This window comes from Gigantopelta aegis, chromosome 9 (genome assembly GCF_016097555.1).
Source record: "Gigantopelta aegis isolate Gae_Host chromosome 9, Gae_host_genome, whole genome shotgun sequence".
Taxonomy (NCBI): Eukaryota; Metazoa; Mollusca; class Gastropoda; order Neomphalida; family Peltospiridae; genus Gigantopelta; species Gigantopelta aegis.
In genome coordinates, this window is record NC_054707.1 from 33,241,589 (window position 1) to 33,265,755 (window position 24,167).

Here is a 24,167-nt window from a genome sequence, read left to right on the forward strand (position 1 = left end):
TATAAAATTAACCTTTAATGTCAGCTATCAGTGAAGTTTACTGGATTGTTGGTAACTAATGTCACATTTTAATTCCCTTGACTGCCTCATGGCATTCCAGCTTTTGAATCTAATGTGTTTGCTTGTTTTTGTTTTCACAGAAAAAGCCTATTATACAGATCAAGGCAGCGTCTGCACTGAACAGAATTCTTGTGCTGTGTGACAGCACCCTTACTCTGCTCAACATGTTCGACCTGGAGGTTTGTCTTGATGTTTCTTTGTAAATCTTTATGTATGTATGTATGTATGTAATTTTTCAACTATTTTAAGTTAGAAGACAGCTTAGCTTGTATTCATGATAGAGCGCTCCCCTAAGGAGTAATGGGTCATAGGATTGATCATCCTACGTGCTCTGAAGCTTAACCCAACCAGTGCCCCCATATATCAAACACCTTGATATGTGCTGTCCTGTATATATTGGAAAGTGCATATTGCAGAAAAGAACCTGTGCATATAAAATATTCTTTCTGGGGTTTTTTATATAGGAATAGCCATTGTGACAGCAGCAGGCATCTTCTCGCATTATTTTGATATAGGAATGGCCATTGTGACAGCAGCAGGCATCTTCTCGCATTATTTTGATATAGGAATGGCCATTGTGACAGCAGCAGGCATCTTCTCGCATTATTGTCATATAGGAATGGCCATTGTGACAGCAGCAGGCATCTTCTCGCATTATTGTCATATAGGAATGGCCATTGTGACAGCAGCAGGCATCTTCTCGCATTATTGTCATATAGGAATGGCCATTGTGACAGCAGCAGGCATCGTCTCGCATTATTGTCATATAGGAATGGCCATTGTGACAGCAGCAGGCATCTTCTCGCATTATTGTCATATAGGAATGGCCATTGTGACAGCAGCAGGCATCTTCTCGCATTATTGTCATATAGGAATGGCCATTGTGACAGCAGCAGGCATCTTCTCGCATTATTGTCATATAGGAATGGCCATTGTGACAGCAGCAGGCATCTTCTCGCATTATTGTCATATAGGAATGGCCATTGTGACAGCAGCAGGCATCTTCTCGCATTATTGTCATATAGGAATGGCCATTGTGACAGCAGCAGGCATCTTCTCGCATTATTGTCATATAGGAATGGCCATTGTGACAGCAGCAGGCATCTTCTCGCATTATTGTCATATAGGAATGGCCATTGTGACAGCAGCAGGCATCTTCTCGCATTATTTTCATATAGGAATGGCCATTGTGACAGCAGCAGGCATCTTCTCGCATTATTTTGATATAGGAATGGCCATTGTGACAGCAGCAGGCATCTTCTCGCATTCTGGGATGGGACGTAGATCTGTGGTAAAGCGCTCGTTCGATGCGCGGTTGGTCTTGGATTGATCCCCCGTCGGTGGGCCCATTACGCTATTTTTCATTTCATTCCAGCCAGTGCACCATGACTGGTATATCAAAGGCTGTGGTATGCACTACCCTGTCTGTGGGATGTTACATATAAAAGATCCCTTGCTGCTAATCGAAAAGAGTAGCCCATGAAATGGCAACAGCAGGTTTCCTCTCAATATCTGTATGGTCCTCAACCATATTTCTGACAACATATAACCGTAATTAAAATGGGTTGAGTGCATTGTTAAATAAAACATTTCTTTCTTTCTTTCTTCTTGCATTCTCTACATTAACCATAATTTTGAAATGGGTGATGGTATTGTTAAATATTCCTCTTTTTTTTTTTTCATTTTTAAATTACTTGCAAATTATTTGATTGCTCCACAGTTAAATGTACATGTTTGAATATTGTGAATGGTATTAACTGTTGATATTCTTCAGCGTCAACATAATAGTTTGGATATTGTGAATGGTATTAACTGTTGATATTCTTCAGCGTCAACATAATAGTTTATACCTTCAGCGTCAACATAACAGTTTGGATATTGTGAATGGTATTAAGTGTTGATAACCTTCAGCATCAACATAACAGTTTGGATATTGTGAATGGTATTAAGTGTTGATAACCTTCAGCGTCAACATAACAGTTTGAATATTGTGAATGGTATTAAGTGTTGATAACCTTCAGCGTCAACATAACAGTTTGGATATTGTGAATGGTATTAAGTGTTGATAACCTTCAGCGTCAACATAACAGTTTGGATATTGTGAATGGTATTAAGTGTTGATAACCTTCAGCGTCAACATAATAGTTTGGTTTCTTTTTCAGCCCATTATGACTGGTGCAAAGATAAAGGGTGTGTCCTATTTCTGCATGAATGATAATCCCGTAAGAACAAACCCATTTTGTATTGAGGTATGGTATATTTTCCACTTTCTGTTACTACTGTATTTGTGTAAGCTCAGGGCTTCTAGAATTTTTACCAGTGTCGTGGTTAGGCCATCGATCTACAGGCTGGTAGGTACTGGGTTCGGATCCCAGTCGAGGCATGGGATTTTTAATCCAGATACCGACTCCAAACCCTGAGTGAGTGCTCCGCAAGGCTCAATGGGTAGGTGTAAACCACTTGCACCGACCAGTGTTCTATAACTGGTTCAACAAAGGCCATGGTTTGTGCTATCCAGCCTGTGGGAAGCGCAAATAAAATATCCCTTGTTGCTAATCGGAAAGAGTAGCCCATGTAGTGGCGACAGCAGGTTTCCTCTCAAAATCTGTGTGGTCCGTAACCATATGTCTGACGCCATATAACCGTAAATAATATGTGTTGAGTGCCTCGTTAAATAAAACATTTCTTTCTTCTTCTTTTTTCTATAATTTTTATAAAATCCACTAGCCATGAGATCAGTATTTTTTTTTTTTTATTAGCCATAATTAAAAATCCACTAGCCCTACTTTACTTTAAAGTAAATACGATTTTACAAACGGTAATAATTAGATATGTCACCCAAAGAAGGAGATAGCGTTTAAAAATATTAAGATTAGAGGTGGGGTCAGGATATTCATATTAACAAAATACAGCGGACTCTGCCAAAACCAGCATCGGTCGGGACTGTTGAAATATGCCGGTTTAGACAGATTTCATTCAGAGTTACGGTTCTTGTCAACCTAAACGATTGTTGTTAATTACTATGCTGTTATTAATAATTAACAGACTACTTCGAAATCAGTGATTCCAAGAATGCACATGCATGAATTGTCAAACATTGGACATACTAGTAATTGATACAATAAAAACCTGGCAGTTATTAACTGTTACCAATCATTTTTGTGTAAAAACTAATTAAGTACAAGTCGAGATGTGACTGGACCACCAAAAAGAACCAGATTTGAAATTTGAAAGTGGGACCGTACTGACGGCTTTCATTACAAATGGATAATTTGTTTTTTAATCCACAAAGTATTAAAAATATGATCGGTCCAGATATGGGTAGTGTTTTGGCCCGTGCCTGCTGAAACCACTGGTACAGTAACGTGTTCAGGTTTTGAAACTTTGCATTTGTTACACGTTTCCTGTTGCCGGATATGTTGTCCTCGTATAGTTGCCGGTAGTGCTCACTACGTTTTAGTATGTCAGAGACTGTCTGTCTGCCGATCTTGTATTTATCTGCTAAATCCTTGTACCATAACACAGGATTTGATTTAAATTCTTCAATTAACTCGACTTTTGTTTTTAAGGATAATTCAATGTGCCGTCGTTTTTTTCGTCGTTCAGCCATGATAAAAGTGAAACGCTTTAGCATTCATATTAAAATTTTATGCACAGTATTTTTTTTTTACAGTCTCAACTGAACCACATGAAACTGCCGGTTTATACAGAAATCCGGTTTAGACAAATGCCAGTTTTGGCAGAGTCCACTGTAGACTTAAATGCAGTATTTGACAACTTATTTTTTCACTAGCCGTCGGGCATGGTAATAGTAGATATTTACTAGCCCAACATTGAATATCACTAGCCACAGGAGTGGGGCTACCATAATCTAGAAGCCCTGAAGCTTAATGATATAATGGGGTGTACTTTTCAGGGTTTTCCTGACCGTGACATGAACAAAATGGAGGGGAGTGATTAATTGCTAAATTCGTAATTTCATGTGCTACGGCGAACCAATGTTACTCTCCTAGAACTGAACTAGTCTCATGCAAGGCTAGCTCTGGATCAGCAGAACATTTCACCAAAATATATATTAAACTTCCAAATTTTATAGATACCCAGTTATTTGGTAACAAAATATCAATTAATACTTGAAATGTTTTTGCCAGATCAAAATAAAATTTGACAATTTTTTTCAAAATTCGCAATTGGCGAAAATTTTGAGAGTGCCATAGCTAGCCCTACTCATGGGAATTGATGGGGAACGAGAATGGTAGTTCCATTTTAATGACGAATTAGGGCTTGCAATTTTGTGCTGGAAGTCGATATTGTGTAAATCTGTATGCAGAGTTTCCATCATCCATCCCATATTGGGTAACAACACAATAAAATATATATATATATATTAGCAAAACAAGGATAAAACATGGAATCATTAATTTACAAAAAAAGTGATGTTATATTATTAACAAACTGACAGATTCATTATTTTTTATGTGTCACATTTTGTATTTATATCAATATAAGTAAATACAAATACGTTATGCATCTGGTTATTTTCAGATTTGTGTAGCACTAAAGAAGAAACAGATTCAGATGTACACCGTGACAGAAGATCGGATAATACAGCTTCGAGACCTCCCAGTGCCGGAGCCAGCAGTGGTTCTCGTAAGTTGTGAACTAGTAAACAGTAAATCAGCAACAGTTTATATACTTTACTGATATCGTCTCAATAATCAATACATTCTGAATCTAATACAGAAAGACATATACTATAAATCATGAAATTAATGCGAGCAAGAAATTAATGCGAAAAATGCGTTAATCACATCGACACAATAATTACTTGACGCATTTTATTTTTTCCCAATAAAGGTAATAAGTAAATTAAATAACAAAATAATTGACTATTTTAAAACGAATAATTGATGTCAATAAATTCATGCAATAAATAAAACATACAGTGTTTAAGTAGATATTGTTCATCCCGAATCTCACTGGAACTGAGCATGCGCACTAGCGATGGCATCTGTAAGTCCAGCTTTAAGTTTGTCAAACACACTAACAATCCATCTGGCATGCAGTGGTTTCATAAGAGAAAGCCGCAAATCAACTTTACTCTGAAGATTTGAACCACTAGACTTGGTGTTTTCTGGATAAGCAACCTGCTTCAAACTTTCAGCCACTTTATCTGCATACCACTCTGTAAAACAGGCTTTCATACCCACTTTGAAATCACCATTCACGCTCAAGTCCATGGGCTGCAATTCTCAGGTACAACCTGCAGGCACTAACACATGAATGATGTTGGCTTTTTTCAATGCATGCAACACACTTTCACTTCGATGAGCACGGAACACGTCAAAAATTGCAACAGCTTTTTGATCAGATGACAGTCCCAATTCTTTCTTTGTTTTCTCCACAAACAGCGAGAGTACCATCTCAACATAACGAACCATGCTTGCCTCATTGCTCCAGTGGTTGGCAGTGTGGTGAATGTCCCACTCATCTGGAAAGGTGAATCGGGGATGGCAAACAGGTGTTTTACCTGCATACAACAGCTGAGGCGGCAACAACGATCCAGATGACGTACTTCCCAACAGCGCTGTGATTTCCCATTTGTCTTCCAGGCTTACGATGTCGACTTGCTTGATTCCCTCCACAGCCATTGTCCAGTTGGATACCGGTACAATCTTCACGCCAGTTTGATCAAAGTTAAAAACAAGTTCACTAGGAACTTTATGTTCAATCACCGATTCTTTCACGATACGAAGGAAACTTTCTTTCTGTTGAGCAAAATCAAGTGGCATCTTTCGAGCCACTTTGGTGCCTTTCCATTTTACATAACCCATTCTGTTGAGAAACGAAATTGCCCAGGGATGATCGACAGCAATTGGCCCCCCATTTTCTTGTAGTAAAGCACGGTTTTTATGTTTGACGATACCTTTAGTGGTGGCTATGACGATGGCTTGATTGAAAATTCCACCAGCTTGCCGTATTGCCTTAACATGCTTCATGACGTCTTCATCCATACTGCCTAGGGAAAGCGGACGACCTCTCTGCACATATCCAAACTCTGTGACCTTTTTTTCCTTTGATGTGCTGATTGCCGTCAAGTACTCTCCTATTTTTCGTTTTACCTCCTCGCTGAATTTTGCTACTGCCCTTGTGTTGCCATGTTCTGCAGCATATTTCCCAATCTTCACGCTCATTTCTGGTTCGTAGTGATCTTTCGTTCTCTTCCGTTTCACCCCTCTTTTTGTTATGATAGTGTCAATTTCTTCGGAAACTGTGTTGACAATTTCCGAGTTTGCCGCTTCTGTTATCTCTGCTTCTCGTTTTGTTGACGCCTTTTCGGGATCTGGCAGTCGTAAGAGTTCTTTCTGAATTTCATTTGGCTTCGTAAGTTTGATAAACTTCCACATCGACATTATGATAGGTGTGAACGTGTTGGTGTTTTATAATGACAAATCAGTTTGAGTTTTTATTAGAAAGTTTGAATGTACCAGGGCCTCCTATGCATTAAAACAACACATGATTGTAACCTTCTGTTTTATCATCTGCTCATCCCTGGTGGATTAATTAGAAGCAATCACAACTCGAAGGCGTGAGCTCTAATCTTCACATACCGGTGTTGATACAAGTACACTAATTGGAACTTCTTGATCAGCCGATTACGCATGAGTGGTTTCCTCTTGCGTGGCTGCCATGAAAACAAATCACTTCTCTTTCCACATGAAAGGTGAACTAAAATACTAGCAATAGGATTACTACCAACCAGAGGTTTTTTTATTTAATGTGAAGTAGGTGTAAAAAAAAAAATTAACACCTATGCCCGATGCATTAATAAAAATACGCATTTATGTGCACCCATGAAAGGACGCATTAATTTCATGATTTACAGTAATATATTTATTGTTTATGTAAAAAAGTCTTGATGGTATACATTTATTGTGTTTACATTACAAAGTGTTGATGGTATACATTTATTGTTTACGTTACAGAGTTGATGATTTATATGTATTGTTTACGTTACAAAGTGTTGATTTATGTGTTTACATTACAGTGTTGATGGTATATTTGTATTGTTTACAGAGTGTTGATGGTATATTTTTATTGCTTACAGAGTGTTGATGGTATTCTTTTGTTGTTTACAGAGTTTTGATGGTATATTTTTATTGTTTACAGAGTGTTGATGGTATACTTTTATTGTTTACAGAGTGTTGATGGAATTCATGTGTGTGCTGCTCTCCAGACTCAGTATTTAATGATCAACTCAGAAACCAGCCAAACTCAGGACCTCTTCCCTTACGACAGTGAGCAGATTAATCCAGTCATAAAAAGAATCAGTAAGGTCAGTGAACTATCAGTCTAGTCAAATAAAAAGAATCGGTGAGGTCAGTGAACTATCAATCTAGTCATATAAAAAGAATTGGTGAGGTCAGTGAACTATCAATCTAGTCATATAAAAAGAATCGGTGAGGTCAGTGAACTATCAATCTAGTCATATAAAAAGAATCGGTGAGGTCAGTGAACTATCAATCTAGTCATATAAAAAAAATCGGTGAGGTCAGTGAACTATCAATCTAGTCATATAAAAAGAATCAATAAGGTCAGTGAACTATCAATCTAGTCATAAAAATAATCAATAAGGTCAGGGAACTATCAATCTAGTCATATAAAAAGAATCAATAAGGTCAGGGAACTATCAATCTAGTCATATAAAAAGAATCAGTAAGGTCAGGGAACTATCAATCTAGTCATATAAAAGAATCAATAAGGTCAGTGAACTATCAATCTAGTCATATAAAAAGAATCGGTAAGGTCAGTGAACTATCAATCTAGTCATATACAAAGAATCAATAAGGTCAGTTAATAAATTAATTAAGTTATAAGAAGAATCAGTAACAGTAAATAATTTTATAGTCATAAAAAGAAGCATTATATGATCACTACACTGTTTACCTTTTATATCTTTTTTAACTATGTTATTTTTGTCATTAATTCAGTTAAGATGAGGTTGTGGGGGTGGTGGGGACATAACAGAAACAATCATTGTATCTGCCTTAGTTTGCTAGGAAATGAAAGCAGTTACTTTAGTCAACAGATCAGCTGTGATGGGTTGGAATTTTGTTGGTTACATCTGTATAAATCACAGGGTTTGTGGTTTATTGTTTATACTATTTGCACTCAAAACCAAAGCTTGTAAAACTAAAATAACTCCTAAAATTGGGTAATTGTAGGATGAAGTGGCAGGATGTGGCCCAGTGGTAAAGCACTCGCTCAATGCGTGGTCGGTCTGGAATCGATCCCCGTCGGTGGGCCCATTGGGCTATTTCTCATTCCAGGCAGTGTGCCACAACTGGTATATCAGGGTTCGTAGGTATGTACTACCCTGTCTGTGGGATGGTGCATATAAAAATTCCCTTGCTTCTAATTGAAAAGAGTAGCCCATGAAGTGGCGACAGCAGGTTTTCTCTCTCAATATCTGTGTGGTCCTTAACCATATATCCGACACCATATAATCGTAAATAAAATGTGTTGAGTGCGTTGTTAAATAAAACATTTTCTTTCGTTGTAGGACGAATTTCTTCTGTCTGGTCCCAGTGCTCTTGGGATGTTTGTGACGTCAGAGGGAATTTCCCAAAGGCCGCCCATGCAGTGGTCCGACAACATCGTCAGTGTGACCTTCGTTCACCCCTATGTGATTGCCATGAACGACGAGTTTATCACGGTTCACAGGTAGACCCACCTCATAATAACACTGGCCTGTGTTCAATGGTGTCTTTTTAGTTCTGTCATTTCTCTCTGTAAATTGGTTCACAGGTAGACCACCTCATGATAACACTGACCTGTGTTCAATGGTGTCTTTTTAGTTCTGTCATTTCTCTCTGTAAATTGATTTACAGGTAGACCACCTCATGATAACACTGACCTGTGTTCAATGGTGTCTTTTTAGTTCTGTCATTTCTCTCTGTAAATTGGTTCACAGGTAGACCACCTCATGATAACACTGACCTGTGTTCAATGGTGTCTTTTTAGTTCTGTCATTTCTCTCTGTAAATTGGTTCACAGGTAGACCACCTCATGATAACACTGACCTGTGTTCAATGGTGTCTTTTTAGTTCTGTCATTTCTCTCTGTAAATTGGTTCACAGGTAGACCACCTCATGATAACACTGGCCTGTGTTCAATGGTGTCTTTTTAGTTCTGTCATTTCTCTCTGTAAATTGGTTCACAGGTAGACCACCTCATGATAACACTGGCCTTTATTATCCATATGTTTCAACATAACCAAGTTAATAATAATCATACGAAGCACACGTGTAATAACAAGTGTAATGACGTAATTGTAGGAAGCGACGTCATAAGATAACATGACATTGCTTCTCCAGTCCTAGCTCACATTGTGCACCATGACGTCATTTCGTCATCTCCTTCTAGTTGTGGCTGAAACGTTTTGAGTTGGGTCTTGTTATTCATAAAAAAAAAAACCCCAATAATGATATGGATAATAAAGAAATTATTACACTTGCGTGTGAGTTGTACTGATTTTACGAAACTTGTCAGGATTCATGTATTACCCTCGCTCTGTTGCTCGGGCAATACAAAAATCCTGACACTTGTTTAGTAAAATCAGTACGACACACAAGCTCGTATAATAATCTCTATGTGTTCAATGGTGTCTTTTTAGTTCTGTCATTTCTCTCAGTAAATTGGTTCACAGGTAGACCACCTCATGATAACACTGGCCTGTGTTCAATGGTGTCTTTTTAGTTCTGTCATTTCTCTCTGTAAATTGGTTCACAGGTAGACCACCTCATGATAACACTGGCCTTTATTATCCATATGTTTCAACATAACCAAGTTAATAATAATCATACGAAGCACACGTGTAATAACAAGTGTAATGACGTAATTGTAGGAAGCGACGTCATAAGATAACATGACATTGCTTCTCCAGTCCTAGCTCACATTGTGCACCATGACGTCATTTCGTCATCTCCTTCTAGTTGTGGCTGAAACGTTTTGAGTTGGGTCTTGTTATTCATAAAAAAAAAAACCCCAATAATGATATGGATAATAAAGAAATTATTACACTTGCGTGTGAGTTGTACTGATTTTACGAAACTTGTCAGGATTCATGTATTACCCTCGCTCTGTTGCTCGGGCAATACAAAAATCCTGACACTTGTTTAGTAAAATCAGTACGACACACAAGCTCGTATAATAATCTCTATGTGTTCAATGGTGTCTTTTTAGTTCTGTCATTTCTCTCTGTAACAATGTGCTCCAGTGGGTTCGTTAAACAAAACAGACTTCTTCTTCTTCTCTCAGTAAATTGTGGAATGGGGTGTAGTGATAGAGCTTTTGCTTGAGGTGTTGTTGTGGAATTTGATCTCCATTGTGTAATTTCCCATTCTAACCCGTTCTCCTCAACTGACATATTAACGGTCGTGTGCTGTTTTGTTTGTGAAAAATGCTTAAATGCTGAGCAAAATTGAAAACACAGGGCTAGTTCTGGGTGAGCAAAATATTTGGTCAAATATCTTTGAAAAAGTTGCCCTAAAGGTTATTTTGTAAATATAAATTATTTCATGAAATTATTTCGCCAAATTAAAATAAAATTTGCAAATTGTTTTTAAAATTCACATTTGGCTAATTTGGCAAATTACAGCGCTTGCCCTAACATGAACTTTAAAAAAAAGAAACGTGATCAGTTCTATACATTCTTCGTAATGGCAACTTATAATGCAGAAGAAATTGCTATGTTCATATTTTTTTGTACATGCATTTCATGTTGTGTATCAAAGAGGATAATATTCTTGCAAAACGTACATCGATCAAATCACTAATCTCTCGTTGACATTAGTTTGAAGTCACTCAACACAACCATGGAAAAAAGGCAAAAGAAAAATCAAGCTCTCATCTTCTGTTAAAGATGACTTTGACCATGTCATACTTTGTATTAATAAGGTGATGGTCATTGTGTACATTCACAGTCTGAAGATACAAGTCTATTAATCTGGGTCATTGCAGGATCAGCTAGAAAGAGAATATAGGTTAAATATTGTACTTAACGTGCTGTCACTTCTGTAATTGTTAGAATGACTGAAGACATTTTGGAAATAGAACATTGACCTAATTCTCTAAACTCACACAACTTTGCGATCTCGCAGTGCAGTGCTCAAAGAATTGCAAAGAGGATGCTTTGTTGTCTAGTAAAGCCTAAGAGAGCTTTGTGAATTAGGCCCCAGACCTACAAACATGTTTATATGTCATATTAAGAATTTATATCTCAACAGAAATTGATAGATTGTTTATTGTTTAATTATTTTCTATTTGTCTCTGTTTTCTCTAGTATTTTGGACCAGCAGCAGAAGCAAGCGATTCCATTCCAGGGTGGAGTTTTCCTTGGCAATTTCGATGGGCATGTCTTTGTTGCATCCTATCGTCAGATTTATTCTCTCATTCCTGTTGCCTTTGAAAAGCAGGTAAGTATTTTGTTATGAATTGGTTAAGTATGAGCATGACCTAGTATGAGTCAAGGTTTGCACACGCTTGAAAAGGCCCTAAATTGGAAGGGTTGCCCTAAAAAGTCCCGATTTTGATGATCTAGCCCTAAAATGCCCTATATTTTATGGGCACATTCACAAAAGACCCTGAGTTGGGCCATATAATCCCTGAAATCGATAGATATTTTTCTTCTTCCGGAAACGTTAAATAAATTGCCAAAAATATATCAATATCTACTTTCATTTGTTAAGTTAATATCAGGAGGAATATTAAAAAAAAATGAATTAAATGATATGATTGCAATATGCTGCATGTAAGCAGGTACGTTCAAACCTGTGTTATGCAGCTATCAAAGGGAGTATCAAAACGTGGCCTTTTAACACCGGTGGCTGCTTTAGTTCATGTCACCGGCATCGGTGGCGTCATGGTTAAACCATGAGACATAAGGCTGGTAGGTACTGGGTTCGTAGCTTGGTACTGGCTCCCACCCAGAGCGAGTTTTAACAAGTGTAAGGCCACTACATCCTCTTCTCTCTCACTAACCATGAACAACTAACCCTCTGTCCTGGACAGACAGCCCAGATAGCTGAGGGGCATGCCCATGACAGTGTGCTTGAACCTTAATAGGATATAAGGATGAAAATAAGTTAAAATGAAAAAAATTATTGTCACTGGAAGAATGAAAATTTGGTCTCTTAACCCAGGTGGCCGCTAGAGCAGGTTTGAGTGTATTATAATAGCATGGATTGTTTGTTTTATGTTTTATTGTATGTGATGTACTGTTTATAAATGTGTGTTATGTTTACAGATTCAGGCGTTACTGGCTGACAAGCGGGTATCCGAAGCACTGGAACTTGCTCAGAATGCTAACAAGACAGGAATGAGTAAAGAAAGGTTTATGAAGGTCAGTAAACCTAAAATATCTCTGTATATCTCAAACAAGTCTAGGTCCTTCTCTTATAAACATTTAAAAGCCTAGATGTATGGCTTTAAAGTGTTGCTCAGAATGCTAACAAGACAGGAATGAGTAAAGAAAGGTTTATGAAGGTCAGTAAACCTAAAATATCTCTGTATATCTCAAACAAGTCTAGGTCCTTCTCTTATAAACATTTAAAAGCCTAGATGTATGGCTTTAAAGTGTTGCTCAGAATGCTAACAAGACAGGAATGAGTAAAGAATGGTTTATGAAGGTCAGTAAACCTAAAATATCTCTGTATATCTCAAACAAGTCTAGGTCCTTCTCTTATAAACATTTAAAAGCCTAGATGTATGGCTTTAAAGTGTTGCTCAGAATGCTAACAAGACAGGAATGAGTAAAGAAAGGTTTATGAAGGTCAGTAAACCTAAAATATCTCTATATATCTCAAACAAGTCTAGGTCCTTCTCTTATAAACATTTAAAAGCCTAGATGTATGGCTTTAAAGTGTTGCAGAATGCTTGTAGTTAAAGTCTCAAGACTGCTAAGTGCTAAAAAAAAATTGAACATGGAAAACAAAATGTTTTCCACTGTAATCAGACATACTTGTTAGCTGTTTTTCGTTAATATTTTATTTATATGTACATATATGTTTTAAAGGCATCATTTACTGTGATTATTTGACATTATTTGATTTGAGTTTATTGATTTTGTTTTAGATGTACCAGAAGATACAGCAGCAGGCTGGTTTTATTGAGTTTTCTGAACAACATTTTGAAGAGGCAGCTGACCTGTTTAAGGAAGGTCAGGTTGACATTCGTGAGGTAGGTCGTGTAGAGGCAGCTGACCTGTTTAAGGAAGGCCAGTTTGACATTTGTGAGGTAGGTCATGAAGAGGCAGCTGACCTGTTTAAGGAAGGTCAGGTTGACATTTGTGAGGTAGGTCGTGGAGAGGCAGCTGACCTGTATAAGGAAGGTCAGGTTGACATTTGTGAGGTAGGTCGTGTAGAGGCAGCTGACCTGTTTAAGGAAGGTCAGGTTGACATTTGTGAGGTAGGTCGTGTAGAGGCAGCTGACCTGTTTAAGGAAGGTCAGGTTGACATTTGTGAGGTAGGTCGTGTAGAGTCAGCTGACCTGTTTAAGGAAGGTGAGGTTGACATTTGTGAGGTAGATCGTGTGGAGGCAGCTGACCTGTTTAAGGATGGTCAGGTTGACATTTGTGAGGTAGGTCATGAAGAGGCAGCTGACCTGTTTAAGGAAGGTCAGGTTGACATTTGTGAGGTAGGTCATGAAGAGACAGCTGACCTGTTTAAGGAAGGTCAGGTTGACATTTGTGAGGTAGGTCGTGTAGAGGCAGCTGACCTGTTTAAGGAAGGTCAGGTTGACATTTGTGAGGTAGGTCGTGTAGAGGCAGCTGACCTGTTTAAGGAAGGTCAGGTTGACATTTGTGAGGTAGGTCGTGTGGAGGCAGCTGACCTGTTTAAGGAAGGTCAGGTTGACATTTGTGAGGTAGATCGTGTGGAGGCAGCTGACCTGTTTAAGGATGGTCAGGTTGACATTTGTGAGGTAGGTCATGAAGAGGCAGCTGACCTGTTTAAGGATGGTCAGGTTGACATTTGTGAGGTAGGTCATGAAGAGACAGCTGACCTGTTTAAGGAAGGTCAGGTTGACATTTGTGAGGTAGGTCATGTAGAGGCAGCTGACCTGTTTAAGGAAGGTCAGGTTGACATTTGTGAGGTAGGTCGTGTAGAGGCAGCTGACCTGTTTAAGGAAGGTCAGGTTGACATTTGTGAGGTAGGTCGTGTAGAGGCAGCTGACCTGTTTAAGGAAGGTCAGGTTGACATTTGTGAGGTAGGTCGTGTAGAGGCAGCTGACCTGTTTAAGGAAGGTCAGGTTGACATTTGTGAGGTAGGTCGTGAAGAGACAGCTGACCTGTTTAAGGAAGGTCAGGTTGACATTTGTGAGGTAGGTCGTGAAGAGACAGCTGACCTGTTTAAGGAAGGTCAGTTTGACATTTGTGAGGTAGGTCGTGAAGAGACAGCTGACCTGTTTAAGGAAGGTCAGGTTGACATTTGTGAGGTAGGTCGTGAAGAGACAGCTGACCTGTTTAAGGAAGGTCAGGTTGACATTTGTGAGGTAGGTCATGAAGAGACAGCTGACCTGTTTAAGGAAGGTCAGGTTGACATTTGTGAGGTAGGTCGTGTAGAGGCCTCTTGTTTCATCAACAGTATAGATTCTGGGTCCAGCACTTTTTGTAGATGACATGTCTTAAACAAAGTCTCAAGCAAGTCTATTGCTGGACCAAGCTCTATGGATTAATTTGTTTGGGATGCAGAGCTAAAGTATCCATTAGGCTGAGTAGACACAGTGCCTATGCCAATTAATTAAATATATAAAAATCTTCATTTTTGTGGGTGAGGGTTAAATTTAAGGGTTTAATTCACAAAGCTTTTTTTTAAGTAACATCACTTTTCTTGTGAGTCTTTTTTTTTTTTACAATTGCATTGCACAGTGAGATCACAAAGTTGTGGGAATTTAGTGAAATAGGTTCCTGGATTTTAGTACTGGATGAGTATCTCTAGACTAAGTCATTTGCCTTTGTCACTGGGGAAACAGAACATTTTGATAAATTATCTATTAAACCCTTAAACTTACAAAAAAATCAACCATTATTTTTATTTAACCTATTGATGATTACATGAAATTAGTTCACCAATTAAAAGAATATTAGCCAGTTGTGTTTAAAATATACAGTGGGTGAATTTTGCACGTGACAAAGCCAGCTCTGACTGGGAATCATTCCTTAAAAGTACTCCATTGTTTATTTAACAATCACAACTAGTGTCAAAATATAACACAATATACATGATTACATAAAATTAATACTTTAAATTAAAAGAAAATTTGCCAGTTGTGTTTAAAATTCACAGTTTATTTCACAATCCAACCAAAGCATTAAAATAAATAAATGACCATATTATCGTGGTTTTCAGATTGTGTGTTTGTACCCGAACATGCTGCCTACCAGCGTGAACTTCGTCCGGTCCACGCCTCCACTGCACGAGATCGCAGACATCAACCAGATAACACACGGGGACGAAGACGGAATCAAAGAATACAAGTACTTCCTCAGATCTTACTTGGAAGAGATGAAGGGAACGAAGAGTGCAATAGGATATAGACAGGTCTTTACTTACTGATAAAATGTATTTAATCAGGTGAATGTGTAGGAATTTTATCAGAGGTGGGGTGGGATCTAGACTGTGGCAAGTGCATTTTATGATGGGTATCAAGACATGCTCCTTGGAAAATCTATTGAAAAAAAAAGAAGAAACTTTTCTTGAGTGGGTGGGTTCAACTCCCAAACCCTCCCCCCCCCCCCCCTCATCTGTTAATAGATGTGGGTCCATTAGGCTATTTCTCGTTCCAGCCAGTACACTTCGACTGGCATACCAGTCCGTGCTATGTTTTCCTGTATGTGGGAGTGTGCATATAAAAGATCCCTTGCTACTAGTGGAAAAATTTAGCAGGTTTCCTCTTTAAGAATATATGTCAATTATACCAAATATTTGACTTCGAATAGCCGCCCCTGCGCGTGCTGTAACCTCACCGTGGTGCAGGGGTGTAACATTCTCTTTGAGAATGTCCAATACAGCACAAATTGAAGTTTAGAGTAAAATTCGGTGTCCGTAAAATTCTGTGATATTTGTATTTGTATTTTTGCACAGTTCTTTACACTGTTTTTGTTTAAACCTTGAATTTTTATATTGATGTTGATCATCACTTTATTTATTTGCATTACCATAGTTTGACACCCAATAGCCGATGTATTTTTTGTGTTGGGGTGTCGTTAAATTCATTCATTCATTCATTCATTCATTCATTCATTCATTCGAATAGCCGATGATTAATAAATCAATGTGCTCTTGTGGTGTCATTAAACAATACAAACTTTATAATTTTTGCTTCAGGGTGCTTTTGTACATGTGTTATAAAATGTACTTAATCAGGAATTTTAACCAGGGTGGGGTGGGGTCTAGACTGTGGCAAGCAAACTTTATAGAGGGGTGGTCAAGACATGCTCCCTGGAAAATATATTAAAGAAAAAAAAAGAAAATTTGTTTGAGCAGATGGGCAGAAGTGCCTGTTAATAAGTGATGCATTTAATTCCATCATATTTGTGTTTATGTATTACAAGTTGTAATATCTTGTATATTATTATTATTATTATTGTTAAAGCTTCTAGAACTGATTCTTTTGATTCATAAAAACAGTCTTTGTTTAAAACTCTTTTTCTTTCTTTTTTAAATTTACTGCCGAAAGGTGTTCAAGACACTTTGTGGGTTTTTTAATTTTTATTATGCCTCATCTTCAGTTTAAAAGTATATTTTCTTTTATAGTATCAAAACTACAAAATGTTTTAAAATCATGTTTTTTTCTCTTTCAGATTATTGACGTTGCATTGATGAAACTCTATGCAGAAGTGAATTCCCCAGAGTTAATTCCCCTTATATCTGTGGATACGGGCTGTGAATTAAAAGACTGTGTAGATTGTCTGGAAGAACATAAACGTTACCATGCTCTTGCCTTGTTGTATAAATACCATGGTGATTGTGACAAAGCTCTTAGTTTGTGGACTAGGTAAGAGTCGACTCCCAGTACCTGAACCACATAACCTGTATGTTGTCACTGTCATTTATTCAGCCTGTGCTACTAGCAGTTCCATATTTGTGTGAGAAGTTTGGAGTTGATAAACAAAATGATCACTACTTTGGTGTTAGTCAGTATTACACATGCTTGTGGAAGGAACAAATAGGTTTATCTTAGAAAAATCTTTAAAAAGAATACTAAGATTGTTTCCTGTAGCAAAACAATCATCTTGACTCACTTTTATTGTCAACTTTTTTCTTCTTCTTTTTTTAAAAATAATTTTTCATATGATACACAAAACAAAGTACATGTATTAGGTAACTAAATAGTTATCAGAAATTTAAAGATTTTAATAAAGCTGCAGTCTTTCTTTCATCTCTTAACATTGTTTTCTCATGCCATATAGAAATACAAATGCTGTTTTAATAAACTCTCATATTTTCAGTTTTTATGACACGATAAACAAGACTTGCTATTTTTTTATAATACATTTTTACAGAGAACAGTAGAGCCTATATATTCTATAAGTAGTTAATGCATTTTATGTAGCCTAGATTTGCTACTGCATGTAAAGAATTTAATAGAGAGGTCGATCATGAAACTAAAAATAACTGATGATTAAAAATATATAAATATTCTCAAGATCGCAGCTTTAATGAAAACTTGATTACTAATTTGTCTATGCTTAAATGCTAAACTAGTAAATTAATTAATTTTGTTAGAAATAATATTCAGTTTTCAATTAAAGTTTGAGTTCAAATCTGGCTTTTCAGTGTGGGGCACTAATTAATCAGATATTGTCCTTTAGATTATTATTTTTTTTATTCCTGTCATTAGTTCTGATGACATTAGTTCTGATTAAAATTATGTAAAAAAAAACTAATTTTGATTTACCCACAATCTCTAATTCTGATAATTTCTTTGATTAGGGTATGTTTTCTTTTTTATTTACACAGTCAGTCAGTGATTCAATTCATCCTTTAAAAATAGGTTTCCATGGAGGTTTTCAGCTCATTCTGTTTAACACCCATCAGCAGAGTATTCTTTCAGTAGTCAGAATAGTTTTATTTAGCACAAAGCATTTATTACTCTGTATATTTGCATATAATTACAAACCTTTTGCCATTACTATTAACTCTATTTTGACTGGACGACGTCACTAAAAAACCCTCAATGTTAACCTTCGATAAACCTCAGAAAATGACATCATTATGTTGAAAGGTACATCATTACATAAAACAGGTCATGGAAATGATGCTACAAACTGATTTATGTGTATTTTTAACAAAATAAGTAACGTTGTTTGTGATTATAAAAATAGTTTGTAATTTTTGGTGAATTAACTATGTATAAGTACTATACTGGTCACAAATTTAGTATAAAATCGCTTCTCTGTGTTACGCGATTTTATACAACTTGTGACTGTTATACGTCGATAAATTCACAAAAAATACAAACAATTCTTCAAGGATGGTTTTCTGTTAAAAACAGAAAGTGGATACGATAGTGTATTTTTATGTTTCAGATTAGTAGATGAAACTATTACAGATGAATCTTTTCCGGGTTTGGAATTTGTTGTGGAGTTTTTATCAAAGTGAGGATATCTTCTTTTAAGAATATTAATTAGCTTGTTGTTTATTAATGATATATAACATCTAATTAACGATCCTTTGTGTGAACTAAAGAAAATAATGTATGTGACAGTGACCTTTAGATTTTATTTATATATAAAAAGAAATTGGAAACATGCCTCAAATGTATTGTTTCTGAATTTTTCCTATTCTTAACAAAGTTCAGACGGGCACATGTCAGACCTTCTCTTCTTTATAAAGCTTGATAATTTATTGTAATCATATTATCATATTTTGACATGATCATGACATTAAGAAATGGATCTTTGATAATAATGATCATTTAATGACCATTTTCCATGGATTATATTTTAAGTAGCTGGAATGATATTGTTTTCAGCTTGAATGATCATGAACTCGTGTGGAAGTACATTGACTGGTCTCTGGAAAAAGATGAAGAACTAGCAGTTCAAGTAAGAATTAGGTTTTTAAATTGAGACTTCCTATAATGTAGCTATGAGGTAGAGAATTTCTATAATGTAGCTCAGAGGTAGATACTTTCTATATTGTAGCTCAGAGGTAGAGAGTTTCTATATTGTAGCTCAGGTAGAGAGTTACTATATTGTAGCTCAGGTAGAGAATTTCTATAGTGTTGCTCAGGTAGAGAGTTTCTATAATGTTGCTCAAGTGGAGAGTTTCTAAAATGTAGCTCAGAGGTAGAGAGTTTCTATATTGTAGCTATGAGGTAGAGAGTTTCTATAATGTAGCTCAGAGGTAGAGAGTTTCTAAAATGTAGCTCAGATGTGGAGACTTTCTATAATATAGCTCAGGTAGAGAGTTTCTATATTGTAGCTCAGGTAGAGTTTCTATAATGTTGCTCAGGTAGAGAGTTTCTATAATGTAGCTCAGAGGTGGAGAGTTTCTATAATGTAGATCAGAGGTGGAGAGTTTCTATATTGTAGCTCAGGTAGAGAGTTTCTATAATGTTGCTCAGGTGGAGAGTTTCTAAAATGTAGCTCAGAGGTAGAGAGTTTCTATATTGTAGCTATGAAGTAGAGAGTTTCTATAATGTAGCTCAGAGGTGGAGAGTTTCTATATTGTAGCTCAGGTAGAGAGTTTCTATAATGTTGCTCAGGTGGAGAGTTTCTATAATGTAGCTTAGAGGTGGAGACTTTCTATATTGTAGCTATGAGGTAGAGAGTTTCTATAATGTAGCTCAGAGGTAGAGAATTTCTATATTGTAGCTCAGAGGTAGAGAGTTTCTAAAATGTAGCTCAGAGGTAGAGAGTTTCTATATTGTAGCTCAGGTAGAGAGTTTCTATAATGTAGCTCAGGTAGAGAGTTTCTATAATGTTGCTCAGGTAGAGAGTTTCTATAATGTAGCTCAGAGGTGGAGACTTTCTATAATGTAGCTCAGGTAGAGAGTTTCTAAAATGTAGCTCAGAGGTAGAGAGTTTCTATATTTTAGCTCAGGTAGAGAGTTTCTATAATGTTGCTCAGGTGGAGAGTTTCTATAATGTAGCTCAGAGGTGGAGAGTTTCTATATTGTAGCTCAGGTAGAGAGTTTCTATAATGTTGCTCTGAGGTGGAGAGTTTCTATAATGTAGCTTAGAGGTGGAGACTTTCCATATTGTAGCTATGAGGTAGAGAGTTTCTATAATGTAGCTCAGAGGTAGAGAATTTCTATATTGTAGCTCAGAGGTAGAGAGTTTCTAAAATGTAGCTCAGAGGTAGAGAGTTTCTATATTGTTGCTCAGGTGGAGAGTTTTTATAATGTAGCTCAGAGGTGGAGAGTTTCTATAATGTAGCTCTGAGGGCAATTTAGTGTTGTATACAGTAAATGATAAATTAAAAAAAACAAAAATGTCATTAAAACAGGCACTTCAAAAGGGCAAGGTGTCATGAGATGCCCCCTCTGGATCCACCGATGAAAAATAATGTTAAACAAATTATTCATTTCCTTTATACTGTTAAATACATAGTTTGTTTCATAATGTCATATACAGATAGTCTGTCTTTGAATGAGTTAACTGTTGGGTACTCTTTACATCATACTAACAAAAATAACATGGGTGTGAGATCATTTAAATCACTTTTAGTAAATTTTGGTCTGATCCGCAGTAAATGTATACAGAAACCGTTATTAATGATGGTGTTTGTTAACATAATTGTACAGAAAGACCCTCATTAGAAACATTTTAAAACAACTCATTGTAAGATTTAATGGTATCAACCAGCCACTCATATAATATACCCTGTTTCACATATCTGTGTTTGTTACTAATGGTGGTGTTTGTTGACAGATATTTACAGAGAGACCTAAGAATGAAATCCAGACAGAGCGCTTGCGGCCCGACGCTGTTATAGATTATCTTCACCGCTTTCCAAAGGCTGTCATCACCTACCTCGAATACCTTGTTTTTCAGAAGAAGTTGGAAGTAAGATTCTTAATAATATTGTACACTGGATTAATTTTGCAACATATTTTTAGCACATGTTCGCAACCTATAAATGTTGCAACCAACCAACATTGTCTTTAGCACATTCTAATCTGGAAAATAATGCATGCATATAAATTTCATGACTTGAGGTTTGGTGCGAATGATGAAAAATTTATATGTACACTTTCCCCCCAGTTTACAATACTTAAAGTAAAGTAATGTCAATGTCTTGCTCAAGAGAAAAAGTTGTGAAAACTAAAAATTTATGAGCCCACTATATTTTAAAATTATATGTAAAATATCAGCATAAGCTGAACACAAAAACTTTGATATATAGCATTTTTTAGCAAGATCTTATAAATTTAGATTTTTTCTGAATTTCACATTATTTGTGGATTAGTAAATTTATCACATAAGTGGTTTTAGAACAATGATTATGCTTCTACAATTCGAATCTGTACGCCATTCTCTCTCTGTCCATCAAAGGAAAAGACATTTCGCAAGCATACTGTTTTGAGCTACTTTGCAAAACATTGAATGAGTAATCGTGGTTTTATGTCTTCATTTGGTAAGTTTTGATTGTACTGATGAATAAACATTTTCCTTCAGAAAGAAAAATATCACACACATTTGGCAGTGCTATATTTGGATACAGTACTGAGATTAATGAAAACCAACAATGTAAAGAAAGAAGAAATTGACATTGCAAGGTAAAACAATGAACTTACGTAGATCTATTCATAAATTTTTAAAAACCACAAAAACGTAAACAACAAACAAATGAAAAACACTACCAAACACTAACACTTAATCCAGCCTTCTTAGACTTAGATCTCTCCGAGGTGTGATGGACTGTGTGACAAATGTTTGAAGGAAAATTTGACTTTAGACATGTAACTTTTAACTGTAGTTTTACTAACCCCAAAAAGTAAACATTTGACTTTAGACATGTAACTTTTAACTGTAGTTTTACTAACCCCAAAAAGTAAAAATTTGGTTTTGTTTCAGTGATTCCTATTTTTAGTACCCTACTGTAGTGTACCAATTAAATTACAGTGACCTGTCTTCTTTTCATTCTGTCTTTGCTTTCTATCAGTCTTTTCTTTCTTTCGTGTTCTCTAGTTATTGTTTTGTTGTCTAAGGATACATTATATCTTTAACAATATATTTTCTTTATGCTCTATCCTGACCTCTTACTTTGGCATTTGCTCCCTTTTCCACCTTATGATCCGAAGATTCAACAGCCGAATGGCTATGAAATCTTCCGATGTACACCTTTCTAATTCCGGTCACGTGACCTCAACTTCCTTCTTTCTCCTTCGTTCTACACATTATATCTTTAACAATATATATATTTTTAGCATATTTTTACAGTTGGTAAAACTGTGTGTGTTTCAGATCCAAACTGAGAACTATGCTACAGATGTCAAACCTGTTCCGAGTTCAGCTCATACTGGGTAAAGCCAAGGAAACCGAGATGCATGCAGAGTGTGCAATATTATATGGAAAGGTACTAAAGCAATTTCAGTAGGTCTGTTTGACTGAATCAAACAGAACATTACAGGATGAATGGTTATTTTCAATTTGGTTTGTTTATTTATCCTTGTATTGAGAACTAATTGGCAAAATCAATAAACTATATCCATACTGACAGCTCCTATCCCGATGACAAAGTTTTTTTATTTTTTTTTTTTTTTTTCAGACTTGTTTTTAGCATTAAGAGGGTTTCAAAAATACTCAAATAAATCATTTGGCTTCTGTGATGTATTACTACATTCAGTAAAGTTTAATAAAGAGTTTTTTGTTAGTAACCTTATAATTCTAAATATATATTTCATATAGGAATCACATTTGTTCTAATATTTGTTTAGTTTAAAACGTCCATTAATATGGAGTTCAGTCCCTTTGACTTGTACCAATTTTTGGTCATCTTTTTAAACAGTAAAAACAGTAAACACTCTTTAACAATAAAAAAACATAAAACAATTTATGTTCCTATCTTAAAAAAGTTGAGGCATTTGTATTACAGTGTTTGATCTTATCTAAATAAGGTTTGTGGCAGGTGTGTCATTTTGGGATCAGGAGAACAGTGGTCAAAATTATTATTAAAATTGTATAAAAAGACTATAAACATTATCTTGCCTTCATGTAAAATTCTTTAATCCCATTGGTTGTTTGCCGTTGGACAAATCCCTTATCCCCCTGTGGGCGGAGCCAAATTCTCTTATACCCTGTCTGTAATTTCCAACAGTTTCCAGCCGCCCCAGTTAATGCTAAAGCAATAATTAGATTATAAATAACATTGATAATCAACCAAGTATACATAATTAATTTAATTTTTACTATAAAATACACTATTTCAATACTTTTAAAAGCTGCAATGTTGAACTCGGTCACCTAATTACGGTCGTGGTGTTATTGTATTAATGCGCGATTAGCAACAGTTTTTTTTTTTTGTTTTTGTTTTTTTTATATATTTTTTTTTTTACTACATACATTTCTAATAAAAAAAAAGTGTTTTTTATTTTTGTTATTAATATCTGTTTCAGACAATTTCGTATTACAAACATTTGAAGTTAAAAACTCATTTATCGACGGAACTATTTTTCGTCACTGGCAAGTGGTTTCGTTCGCGTCCGCGTGGTACGGCTCCGTTAATAAATTGTTAACAATTATTTTCTGGCGTTATTTTGATTATTTGGCTATATGGTTTAACATGTCGGCAAGATAAATTCGTTGTAGAAGCATCTCTCGGGGTATATGGCTTTTTATGTACCCTCTGTGTGCTCTTTTACCCCCTCGCCTTCGGCTCGGGGTAAAAGAACACACAGAGGATACATAAAAAGCCATATACCCCTCGTGATGCTTCTACAACTTATATTGTCCTATAAATCTTCTTTTTGTTTCTTTTTTTTGTTTGTTATAAAAAGACAAAACTTTTTAATCTGTTTACAATTTTTAAAATGCTGTTGGTGTTACATACTAGATATATATTTGTATATTTAAAAATATAAAATTATGTGTAATAAAA

The 24,167-nt window shown here is 36.1% G+C and overlaps 1 protein-coding gene across 1 annotated transcript in view; it reads left to right on the forward strand.

The window, feature by feature from the left end:
* LOC121381207 (transforming growth factor-beta receptor-associated protein 1-like) overlaps positions 1 to 24,167 on the forward strand; it is a 38,118-nt gene that overhangs the window by 4,482 nt on the left and 9,469 nt on the right. Inside the window, exons 4-18 of the mRNA XM_041510405.1 lie at positions 141 to 239; positions 2,223 to 2,309; positions 4,606 to 4,710; positions 7,262 to 7,396; positions 8,624 to 8,784; positions 11,405 to 11,537; positions 12,368 to 12,463; positions 13,195 to 13,299; positions 15,468 to 15,659; positions 16,922 to 17,115; positions 18,650 to 18,718; positions 19,096 to 19,168; positions 20,999 to 21,133; positions 21,746 to 21,846; positions 22,535 to 22,646. Of these exons, the coding sequence (XP_041366339.1) occupies positions 141 to 239; positions 2,223 to 2,309; positions 4,606 to 4,710; positions 7,262 to 7,396; positions 8,624 to 8,784; positions 11,405 to 11,537; positions 12,368 to 12,463; positions 13,195 to 13,299; positions 15,468 to 15,659; positions 16,922 to 17,115; positions 18,650 to 18,718; positions 19,096 to 19,168; positions 20,999 to 21,133; positions 21,746 to 21,846; positions 22,535 to 22,646 (1,797 nt within the window). The remainder of the gene's footprint in view (positions 1 to 140; positions 240 to 2,222; positions 2,310 to 4,605; positions 4,711 to 7,261; positions 7,397 to 8,623; positions 8,785 to 11,404; positions 11,538 to 12,367; positions 12,464 to 13,194; positions 13,300 to 15,467; positions 15,660 to 16,921; positions 17,116 to 18,649; positions 18,719 to 19,095; positions 19,169 to 20,998; positions 21,134 to 21,745; positions 21,847 to 22,534; positions 22,647 to 24,167) is intronic.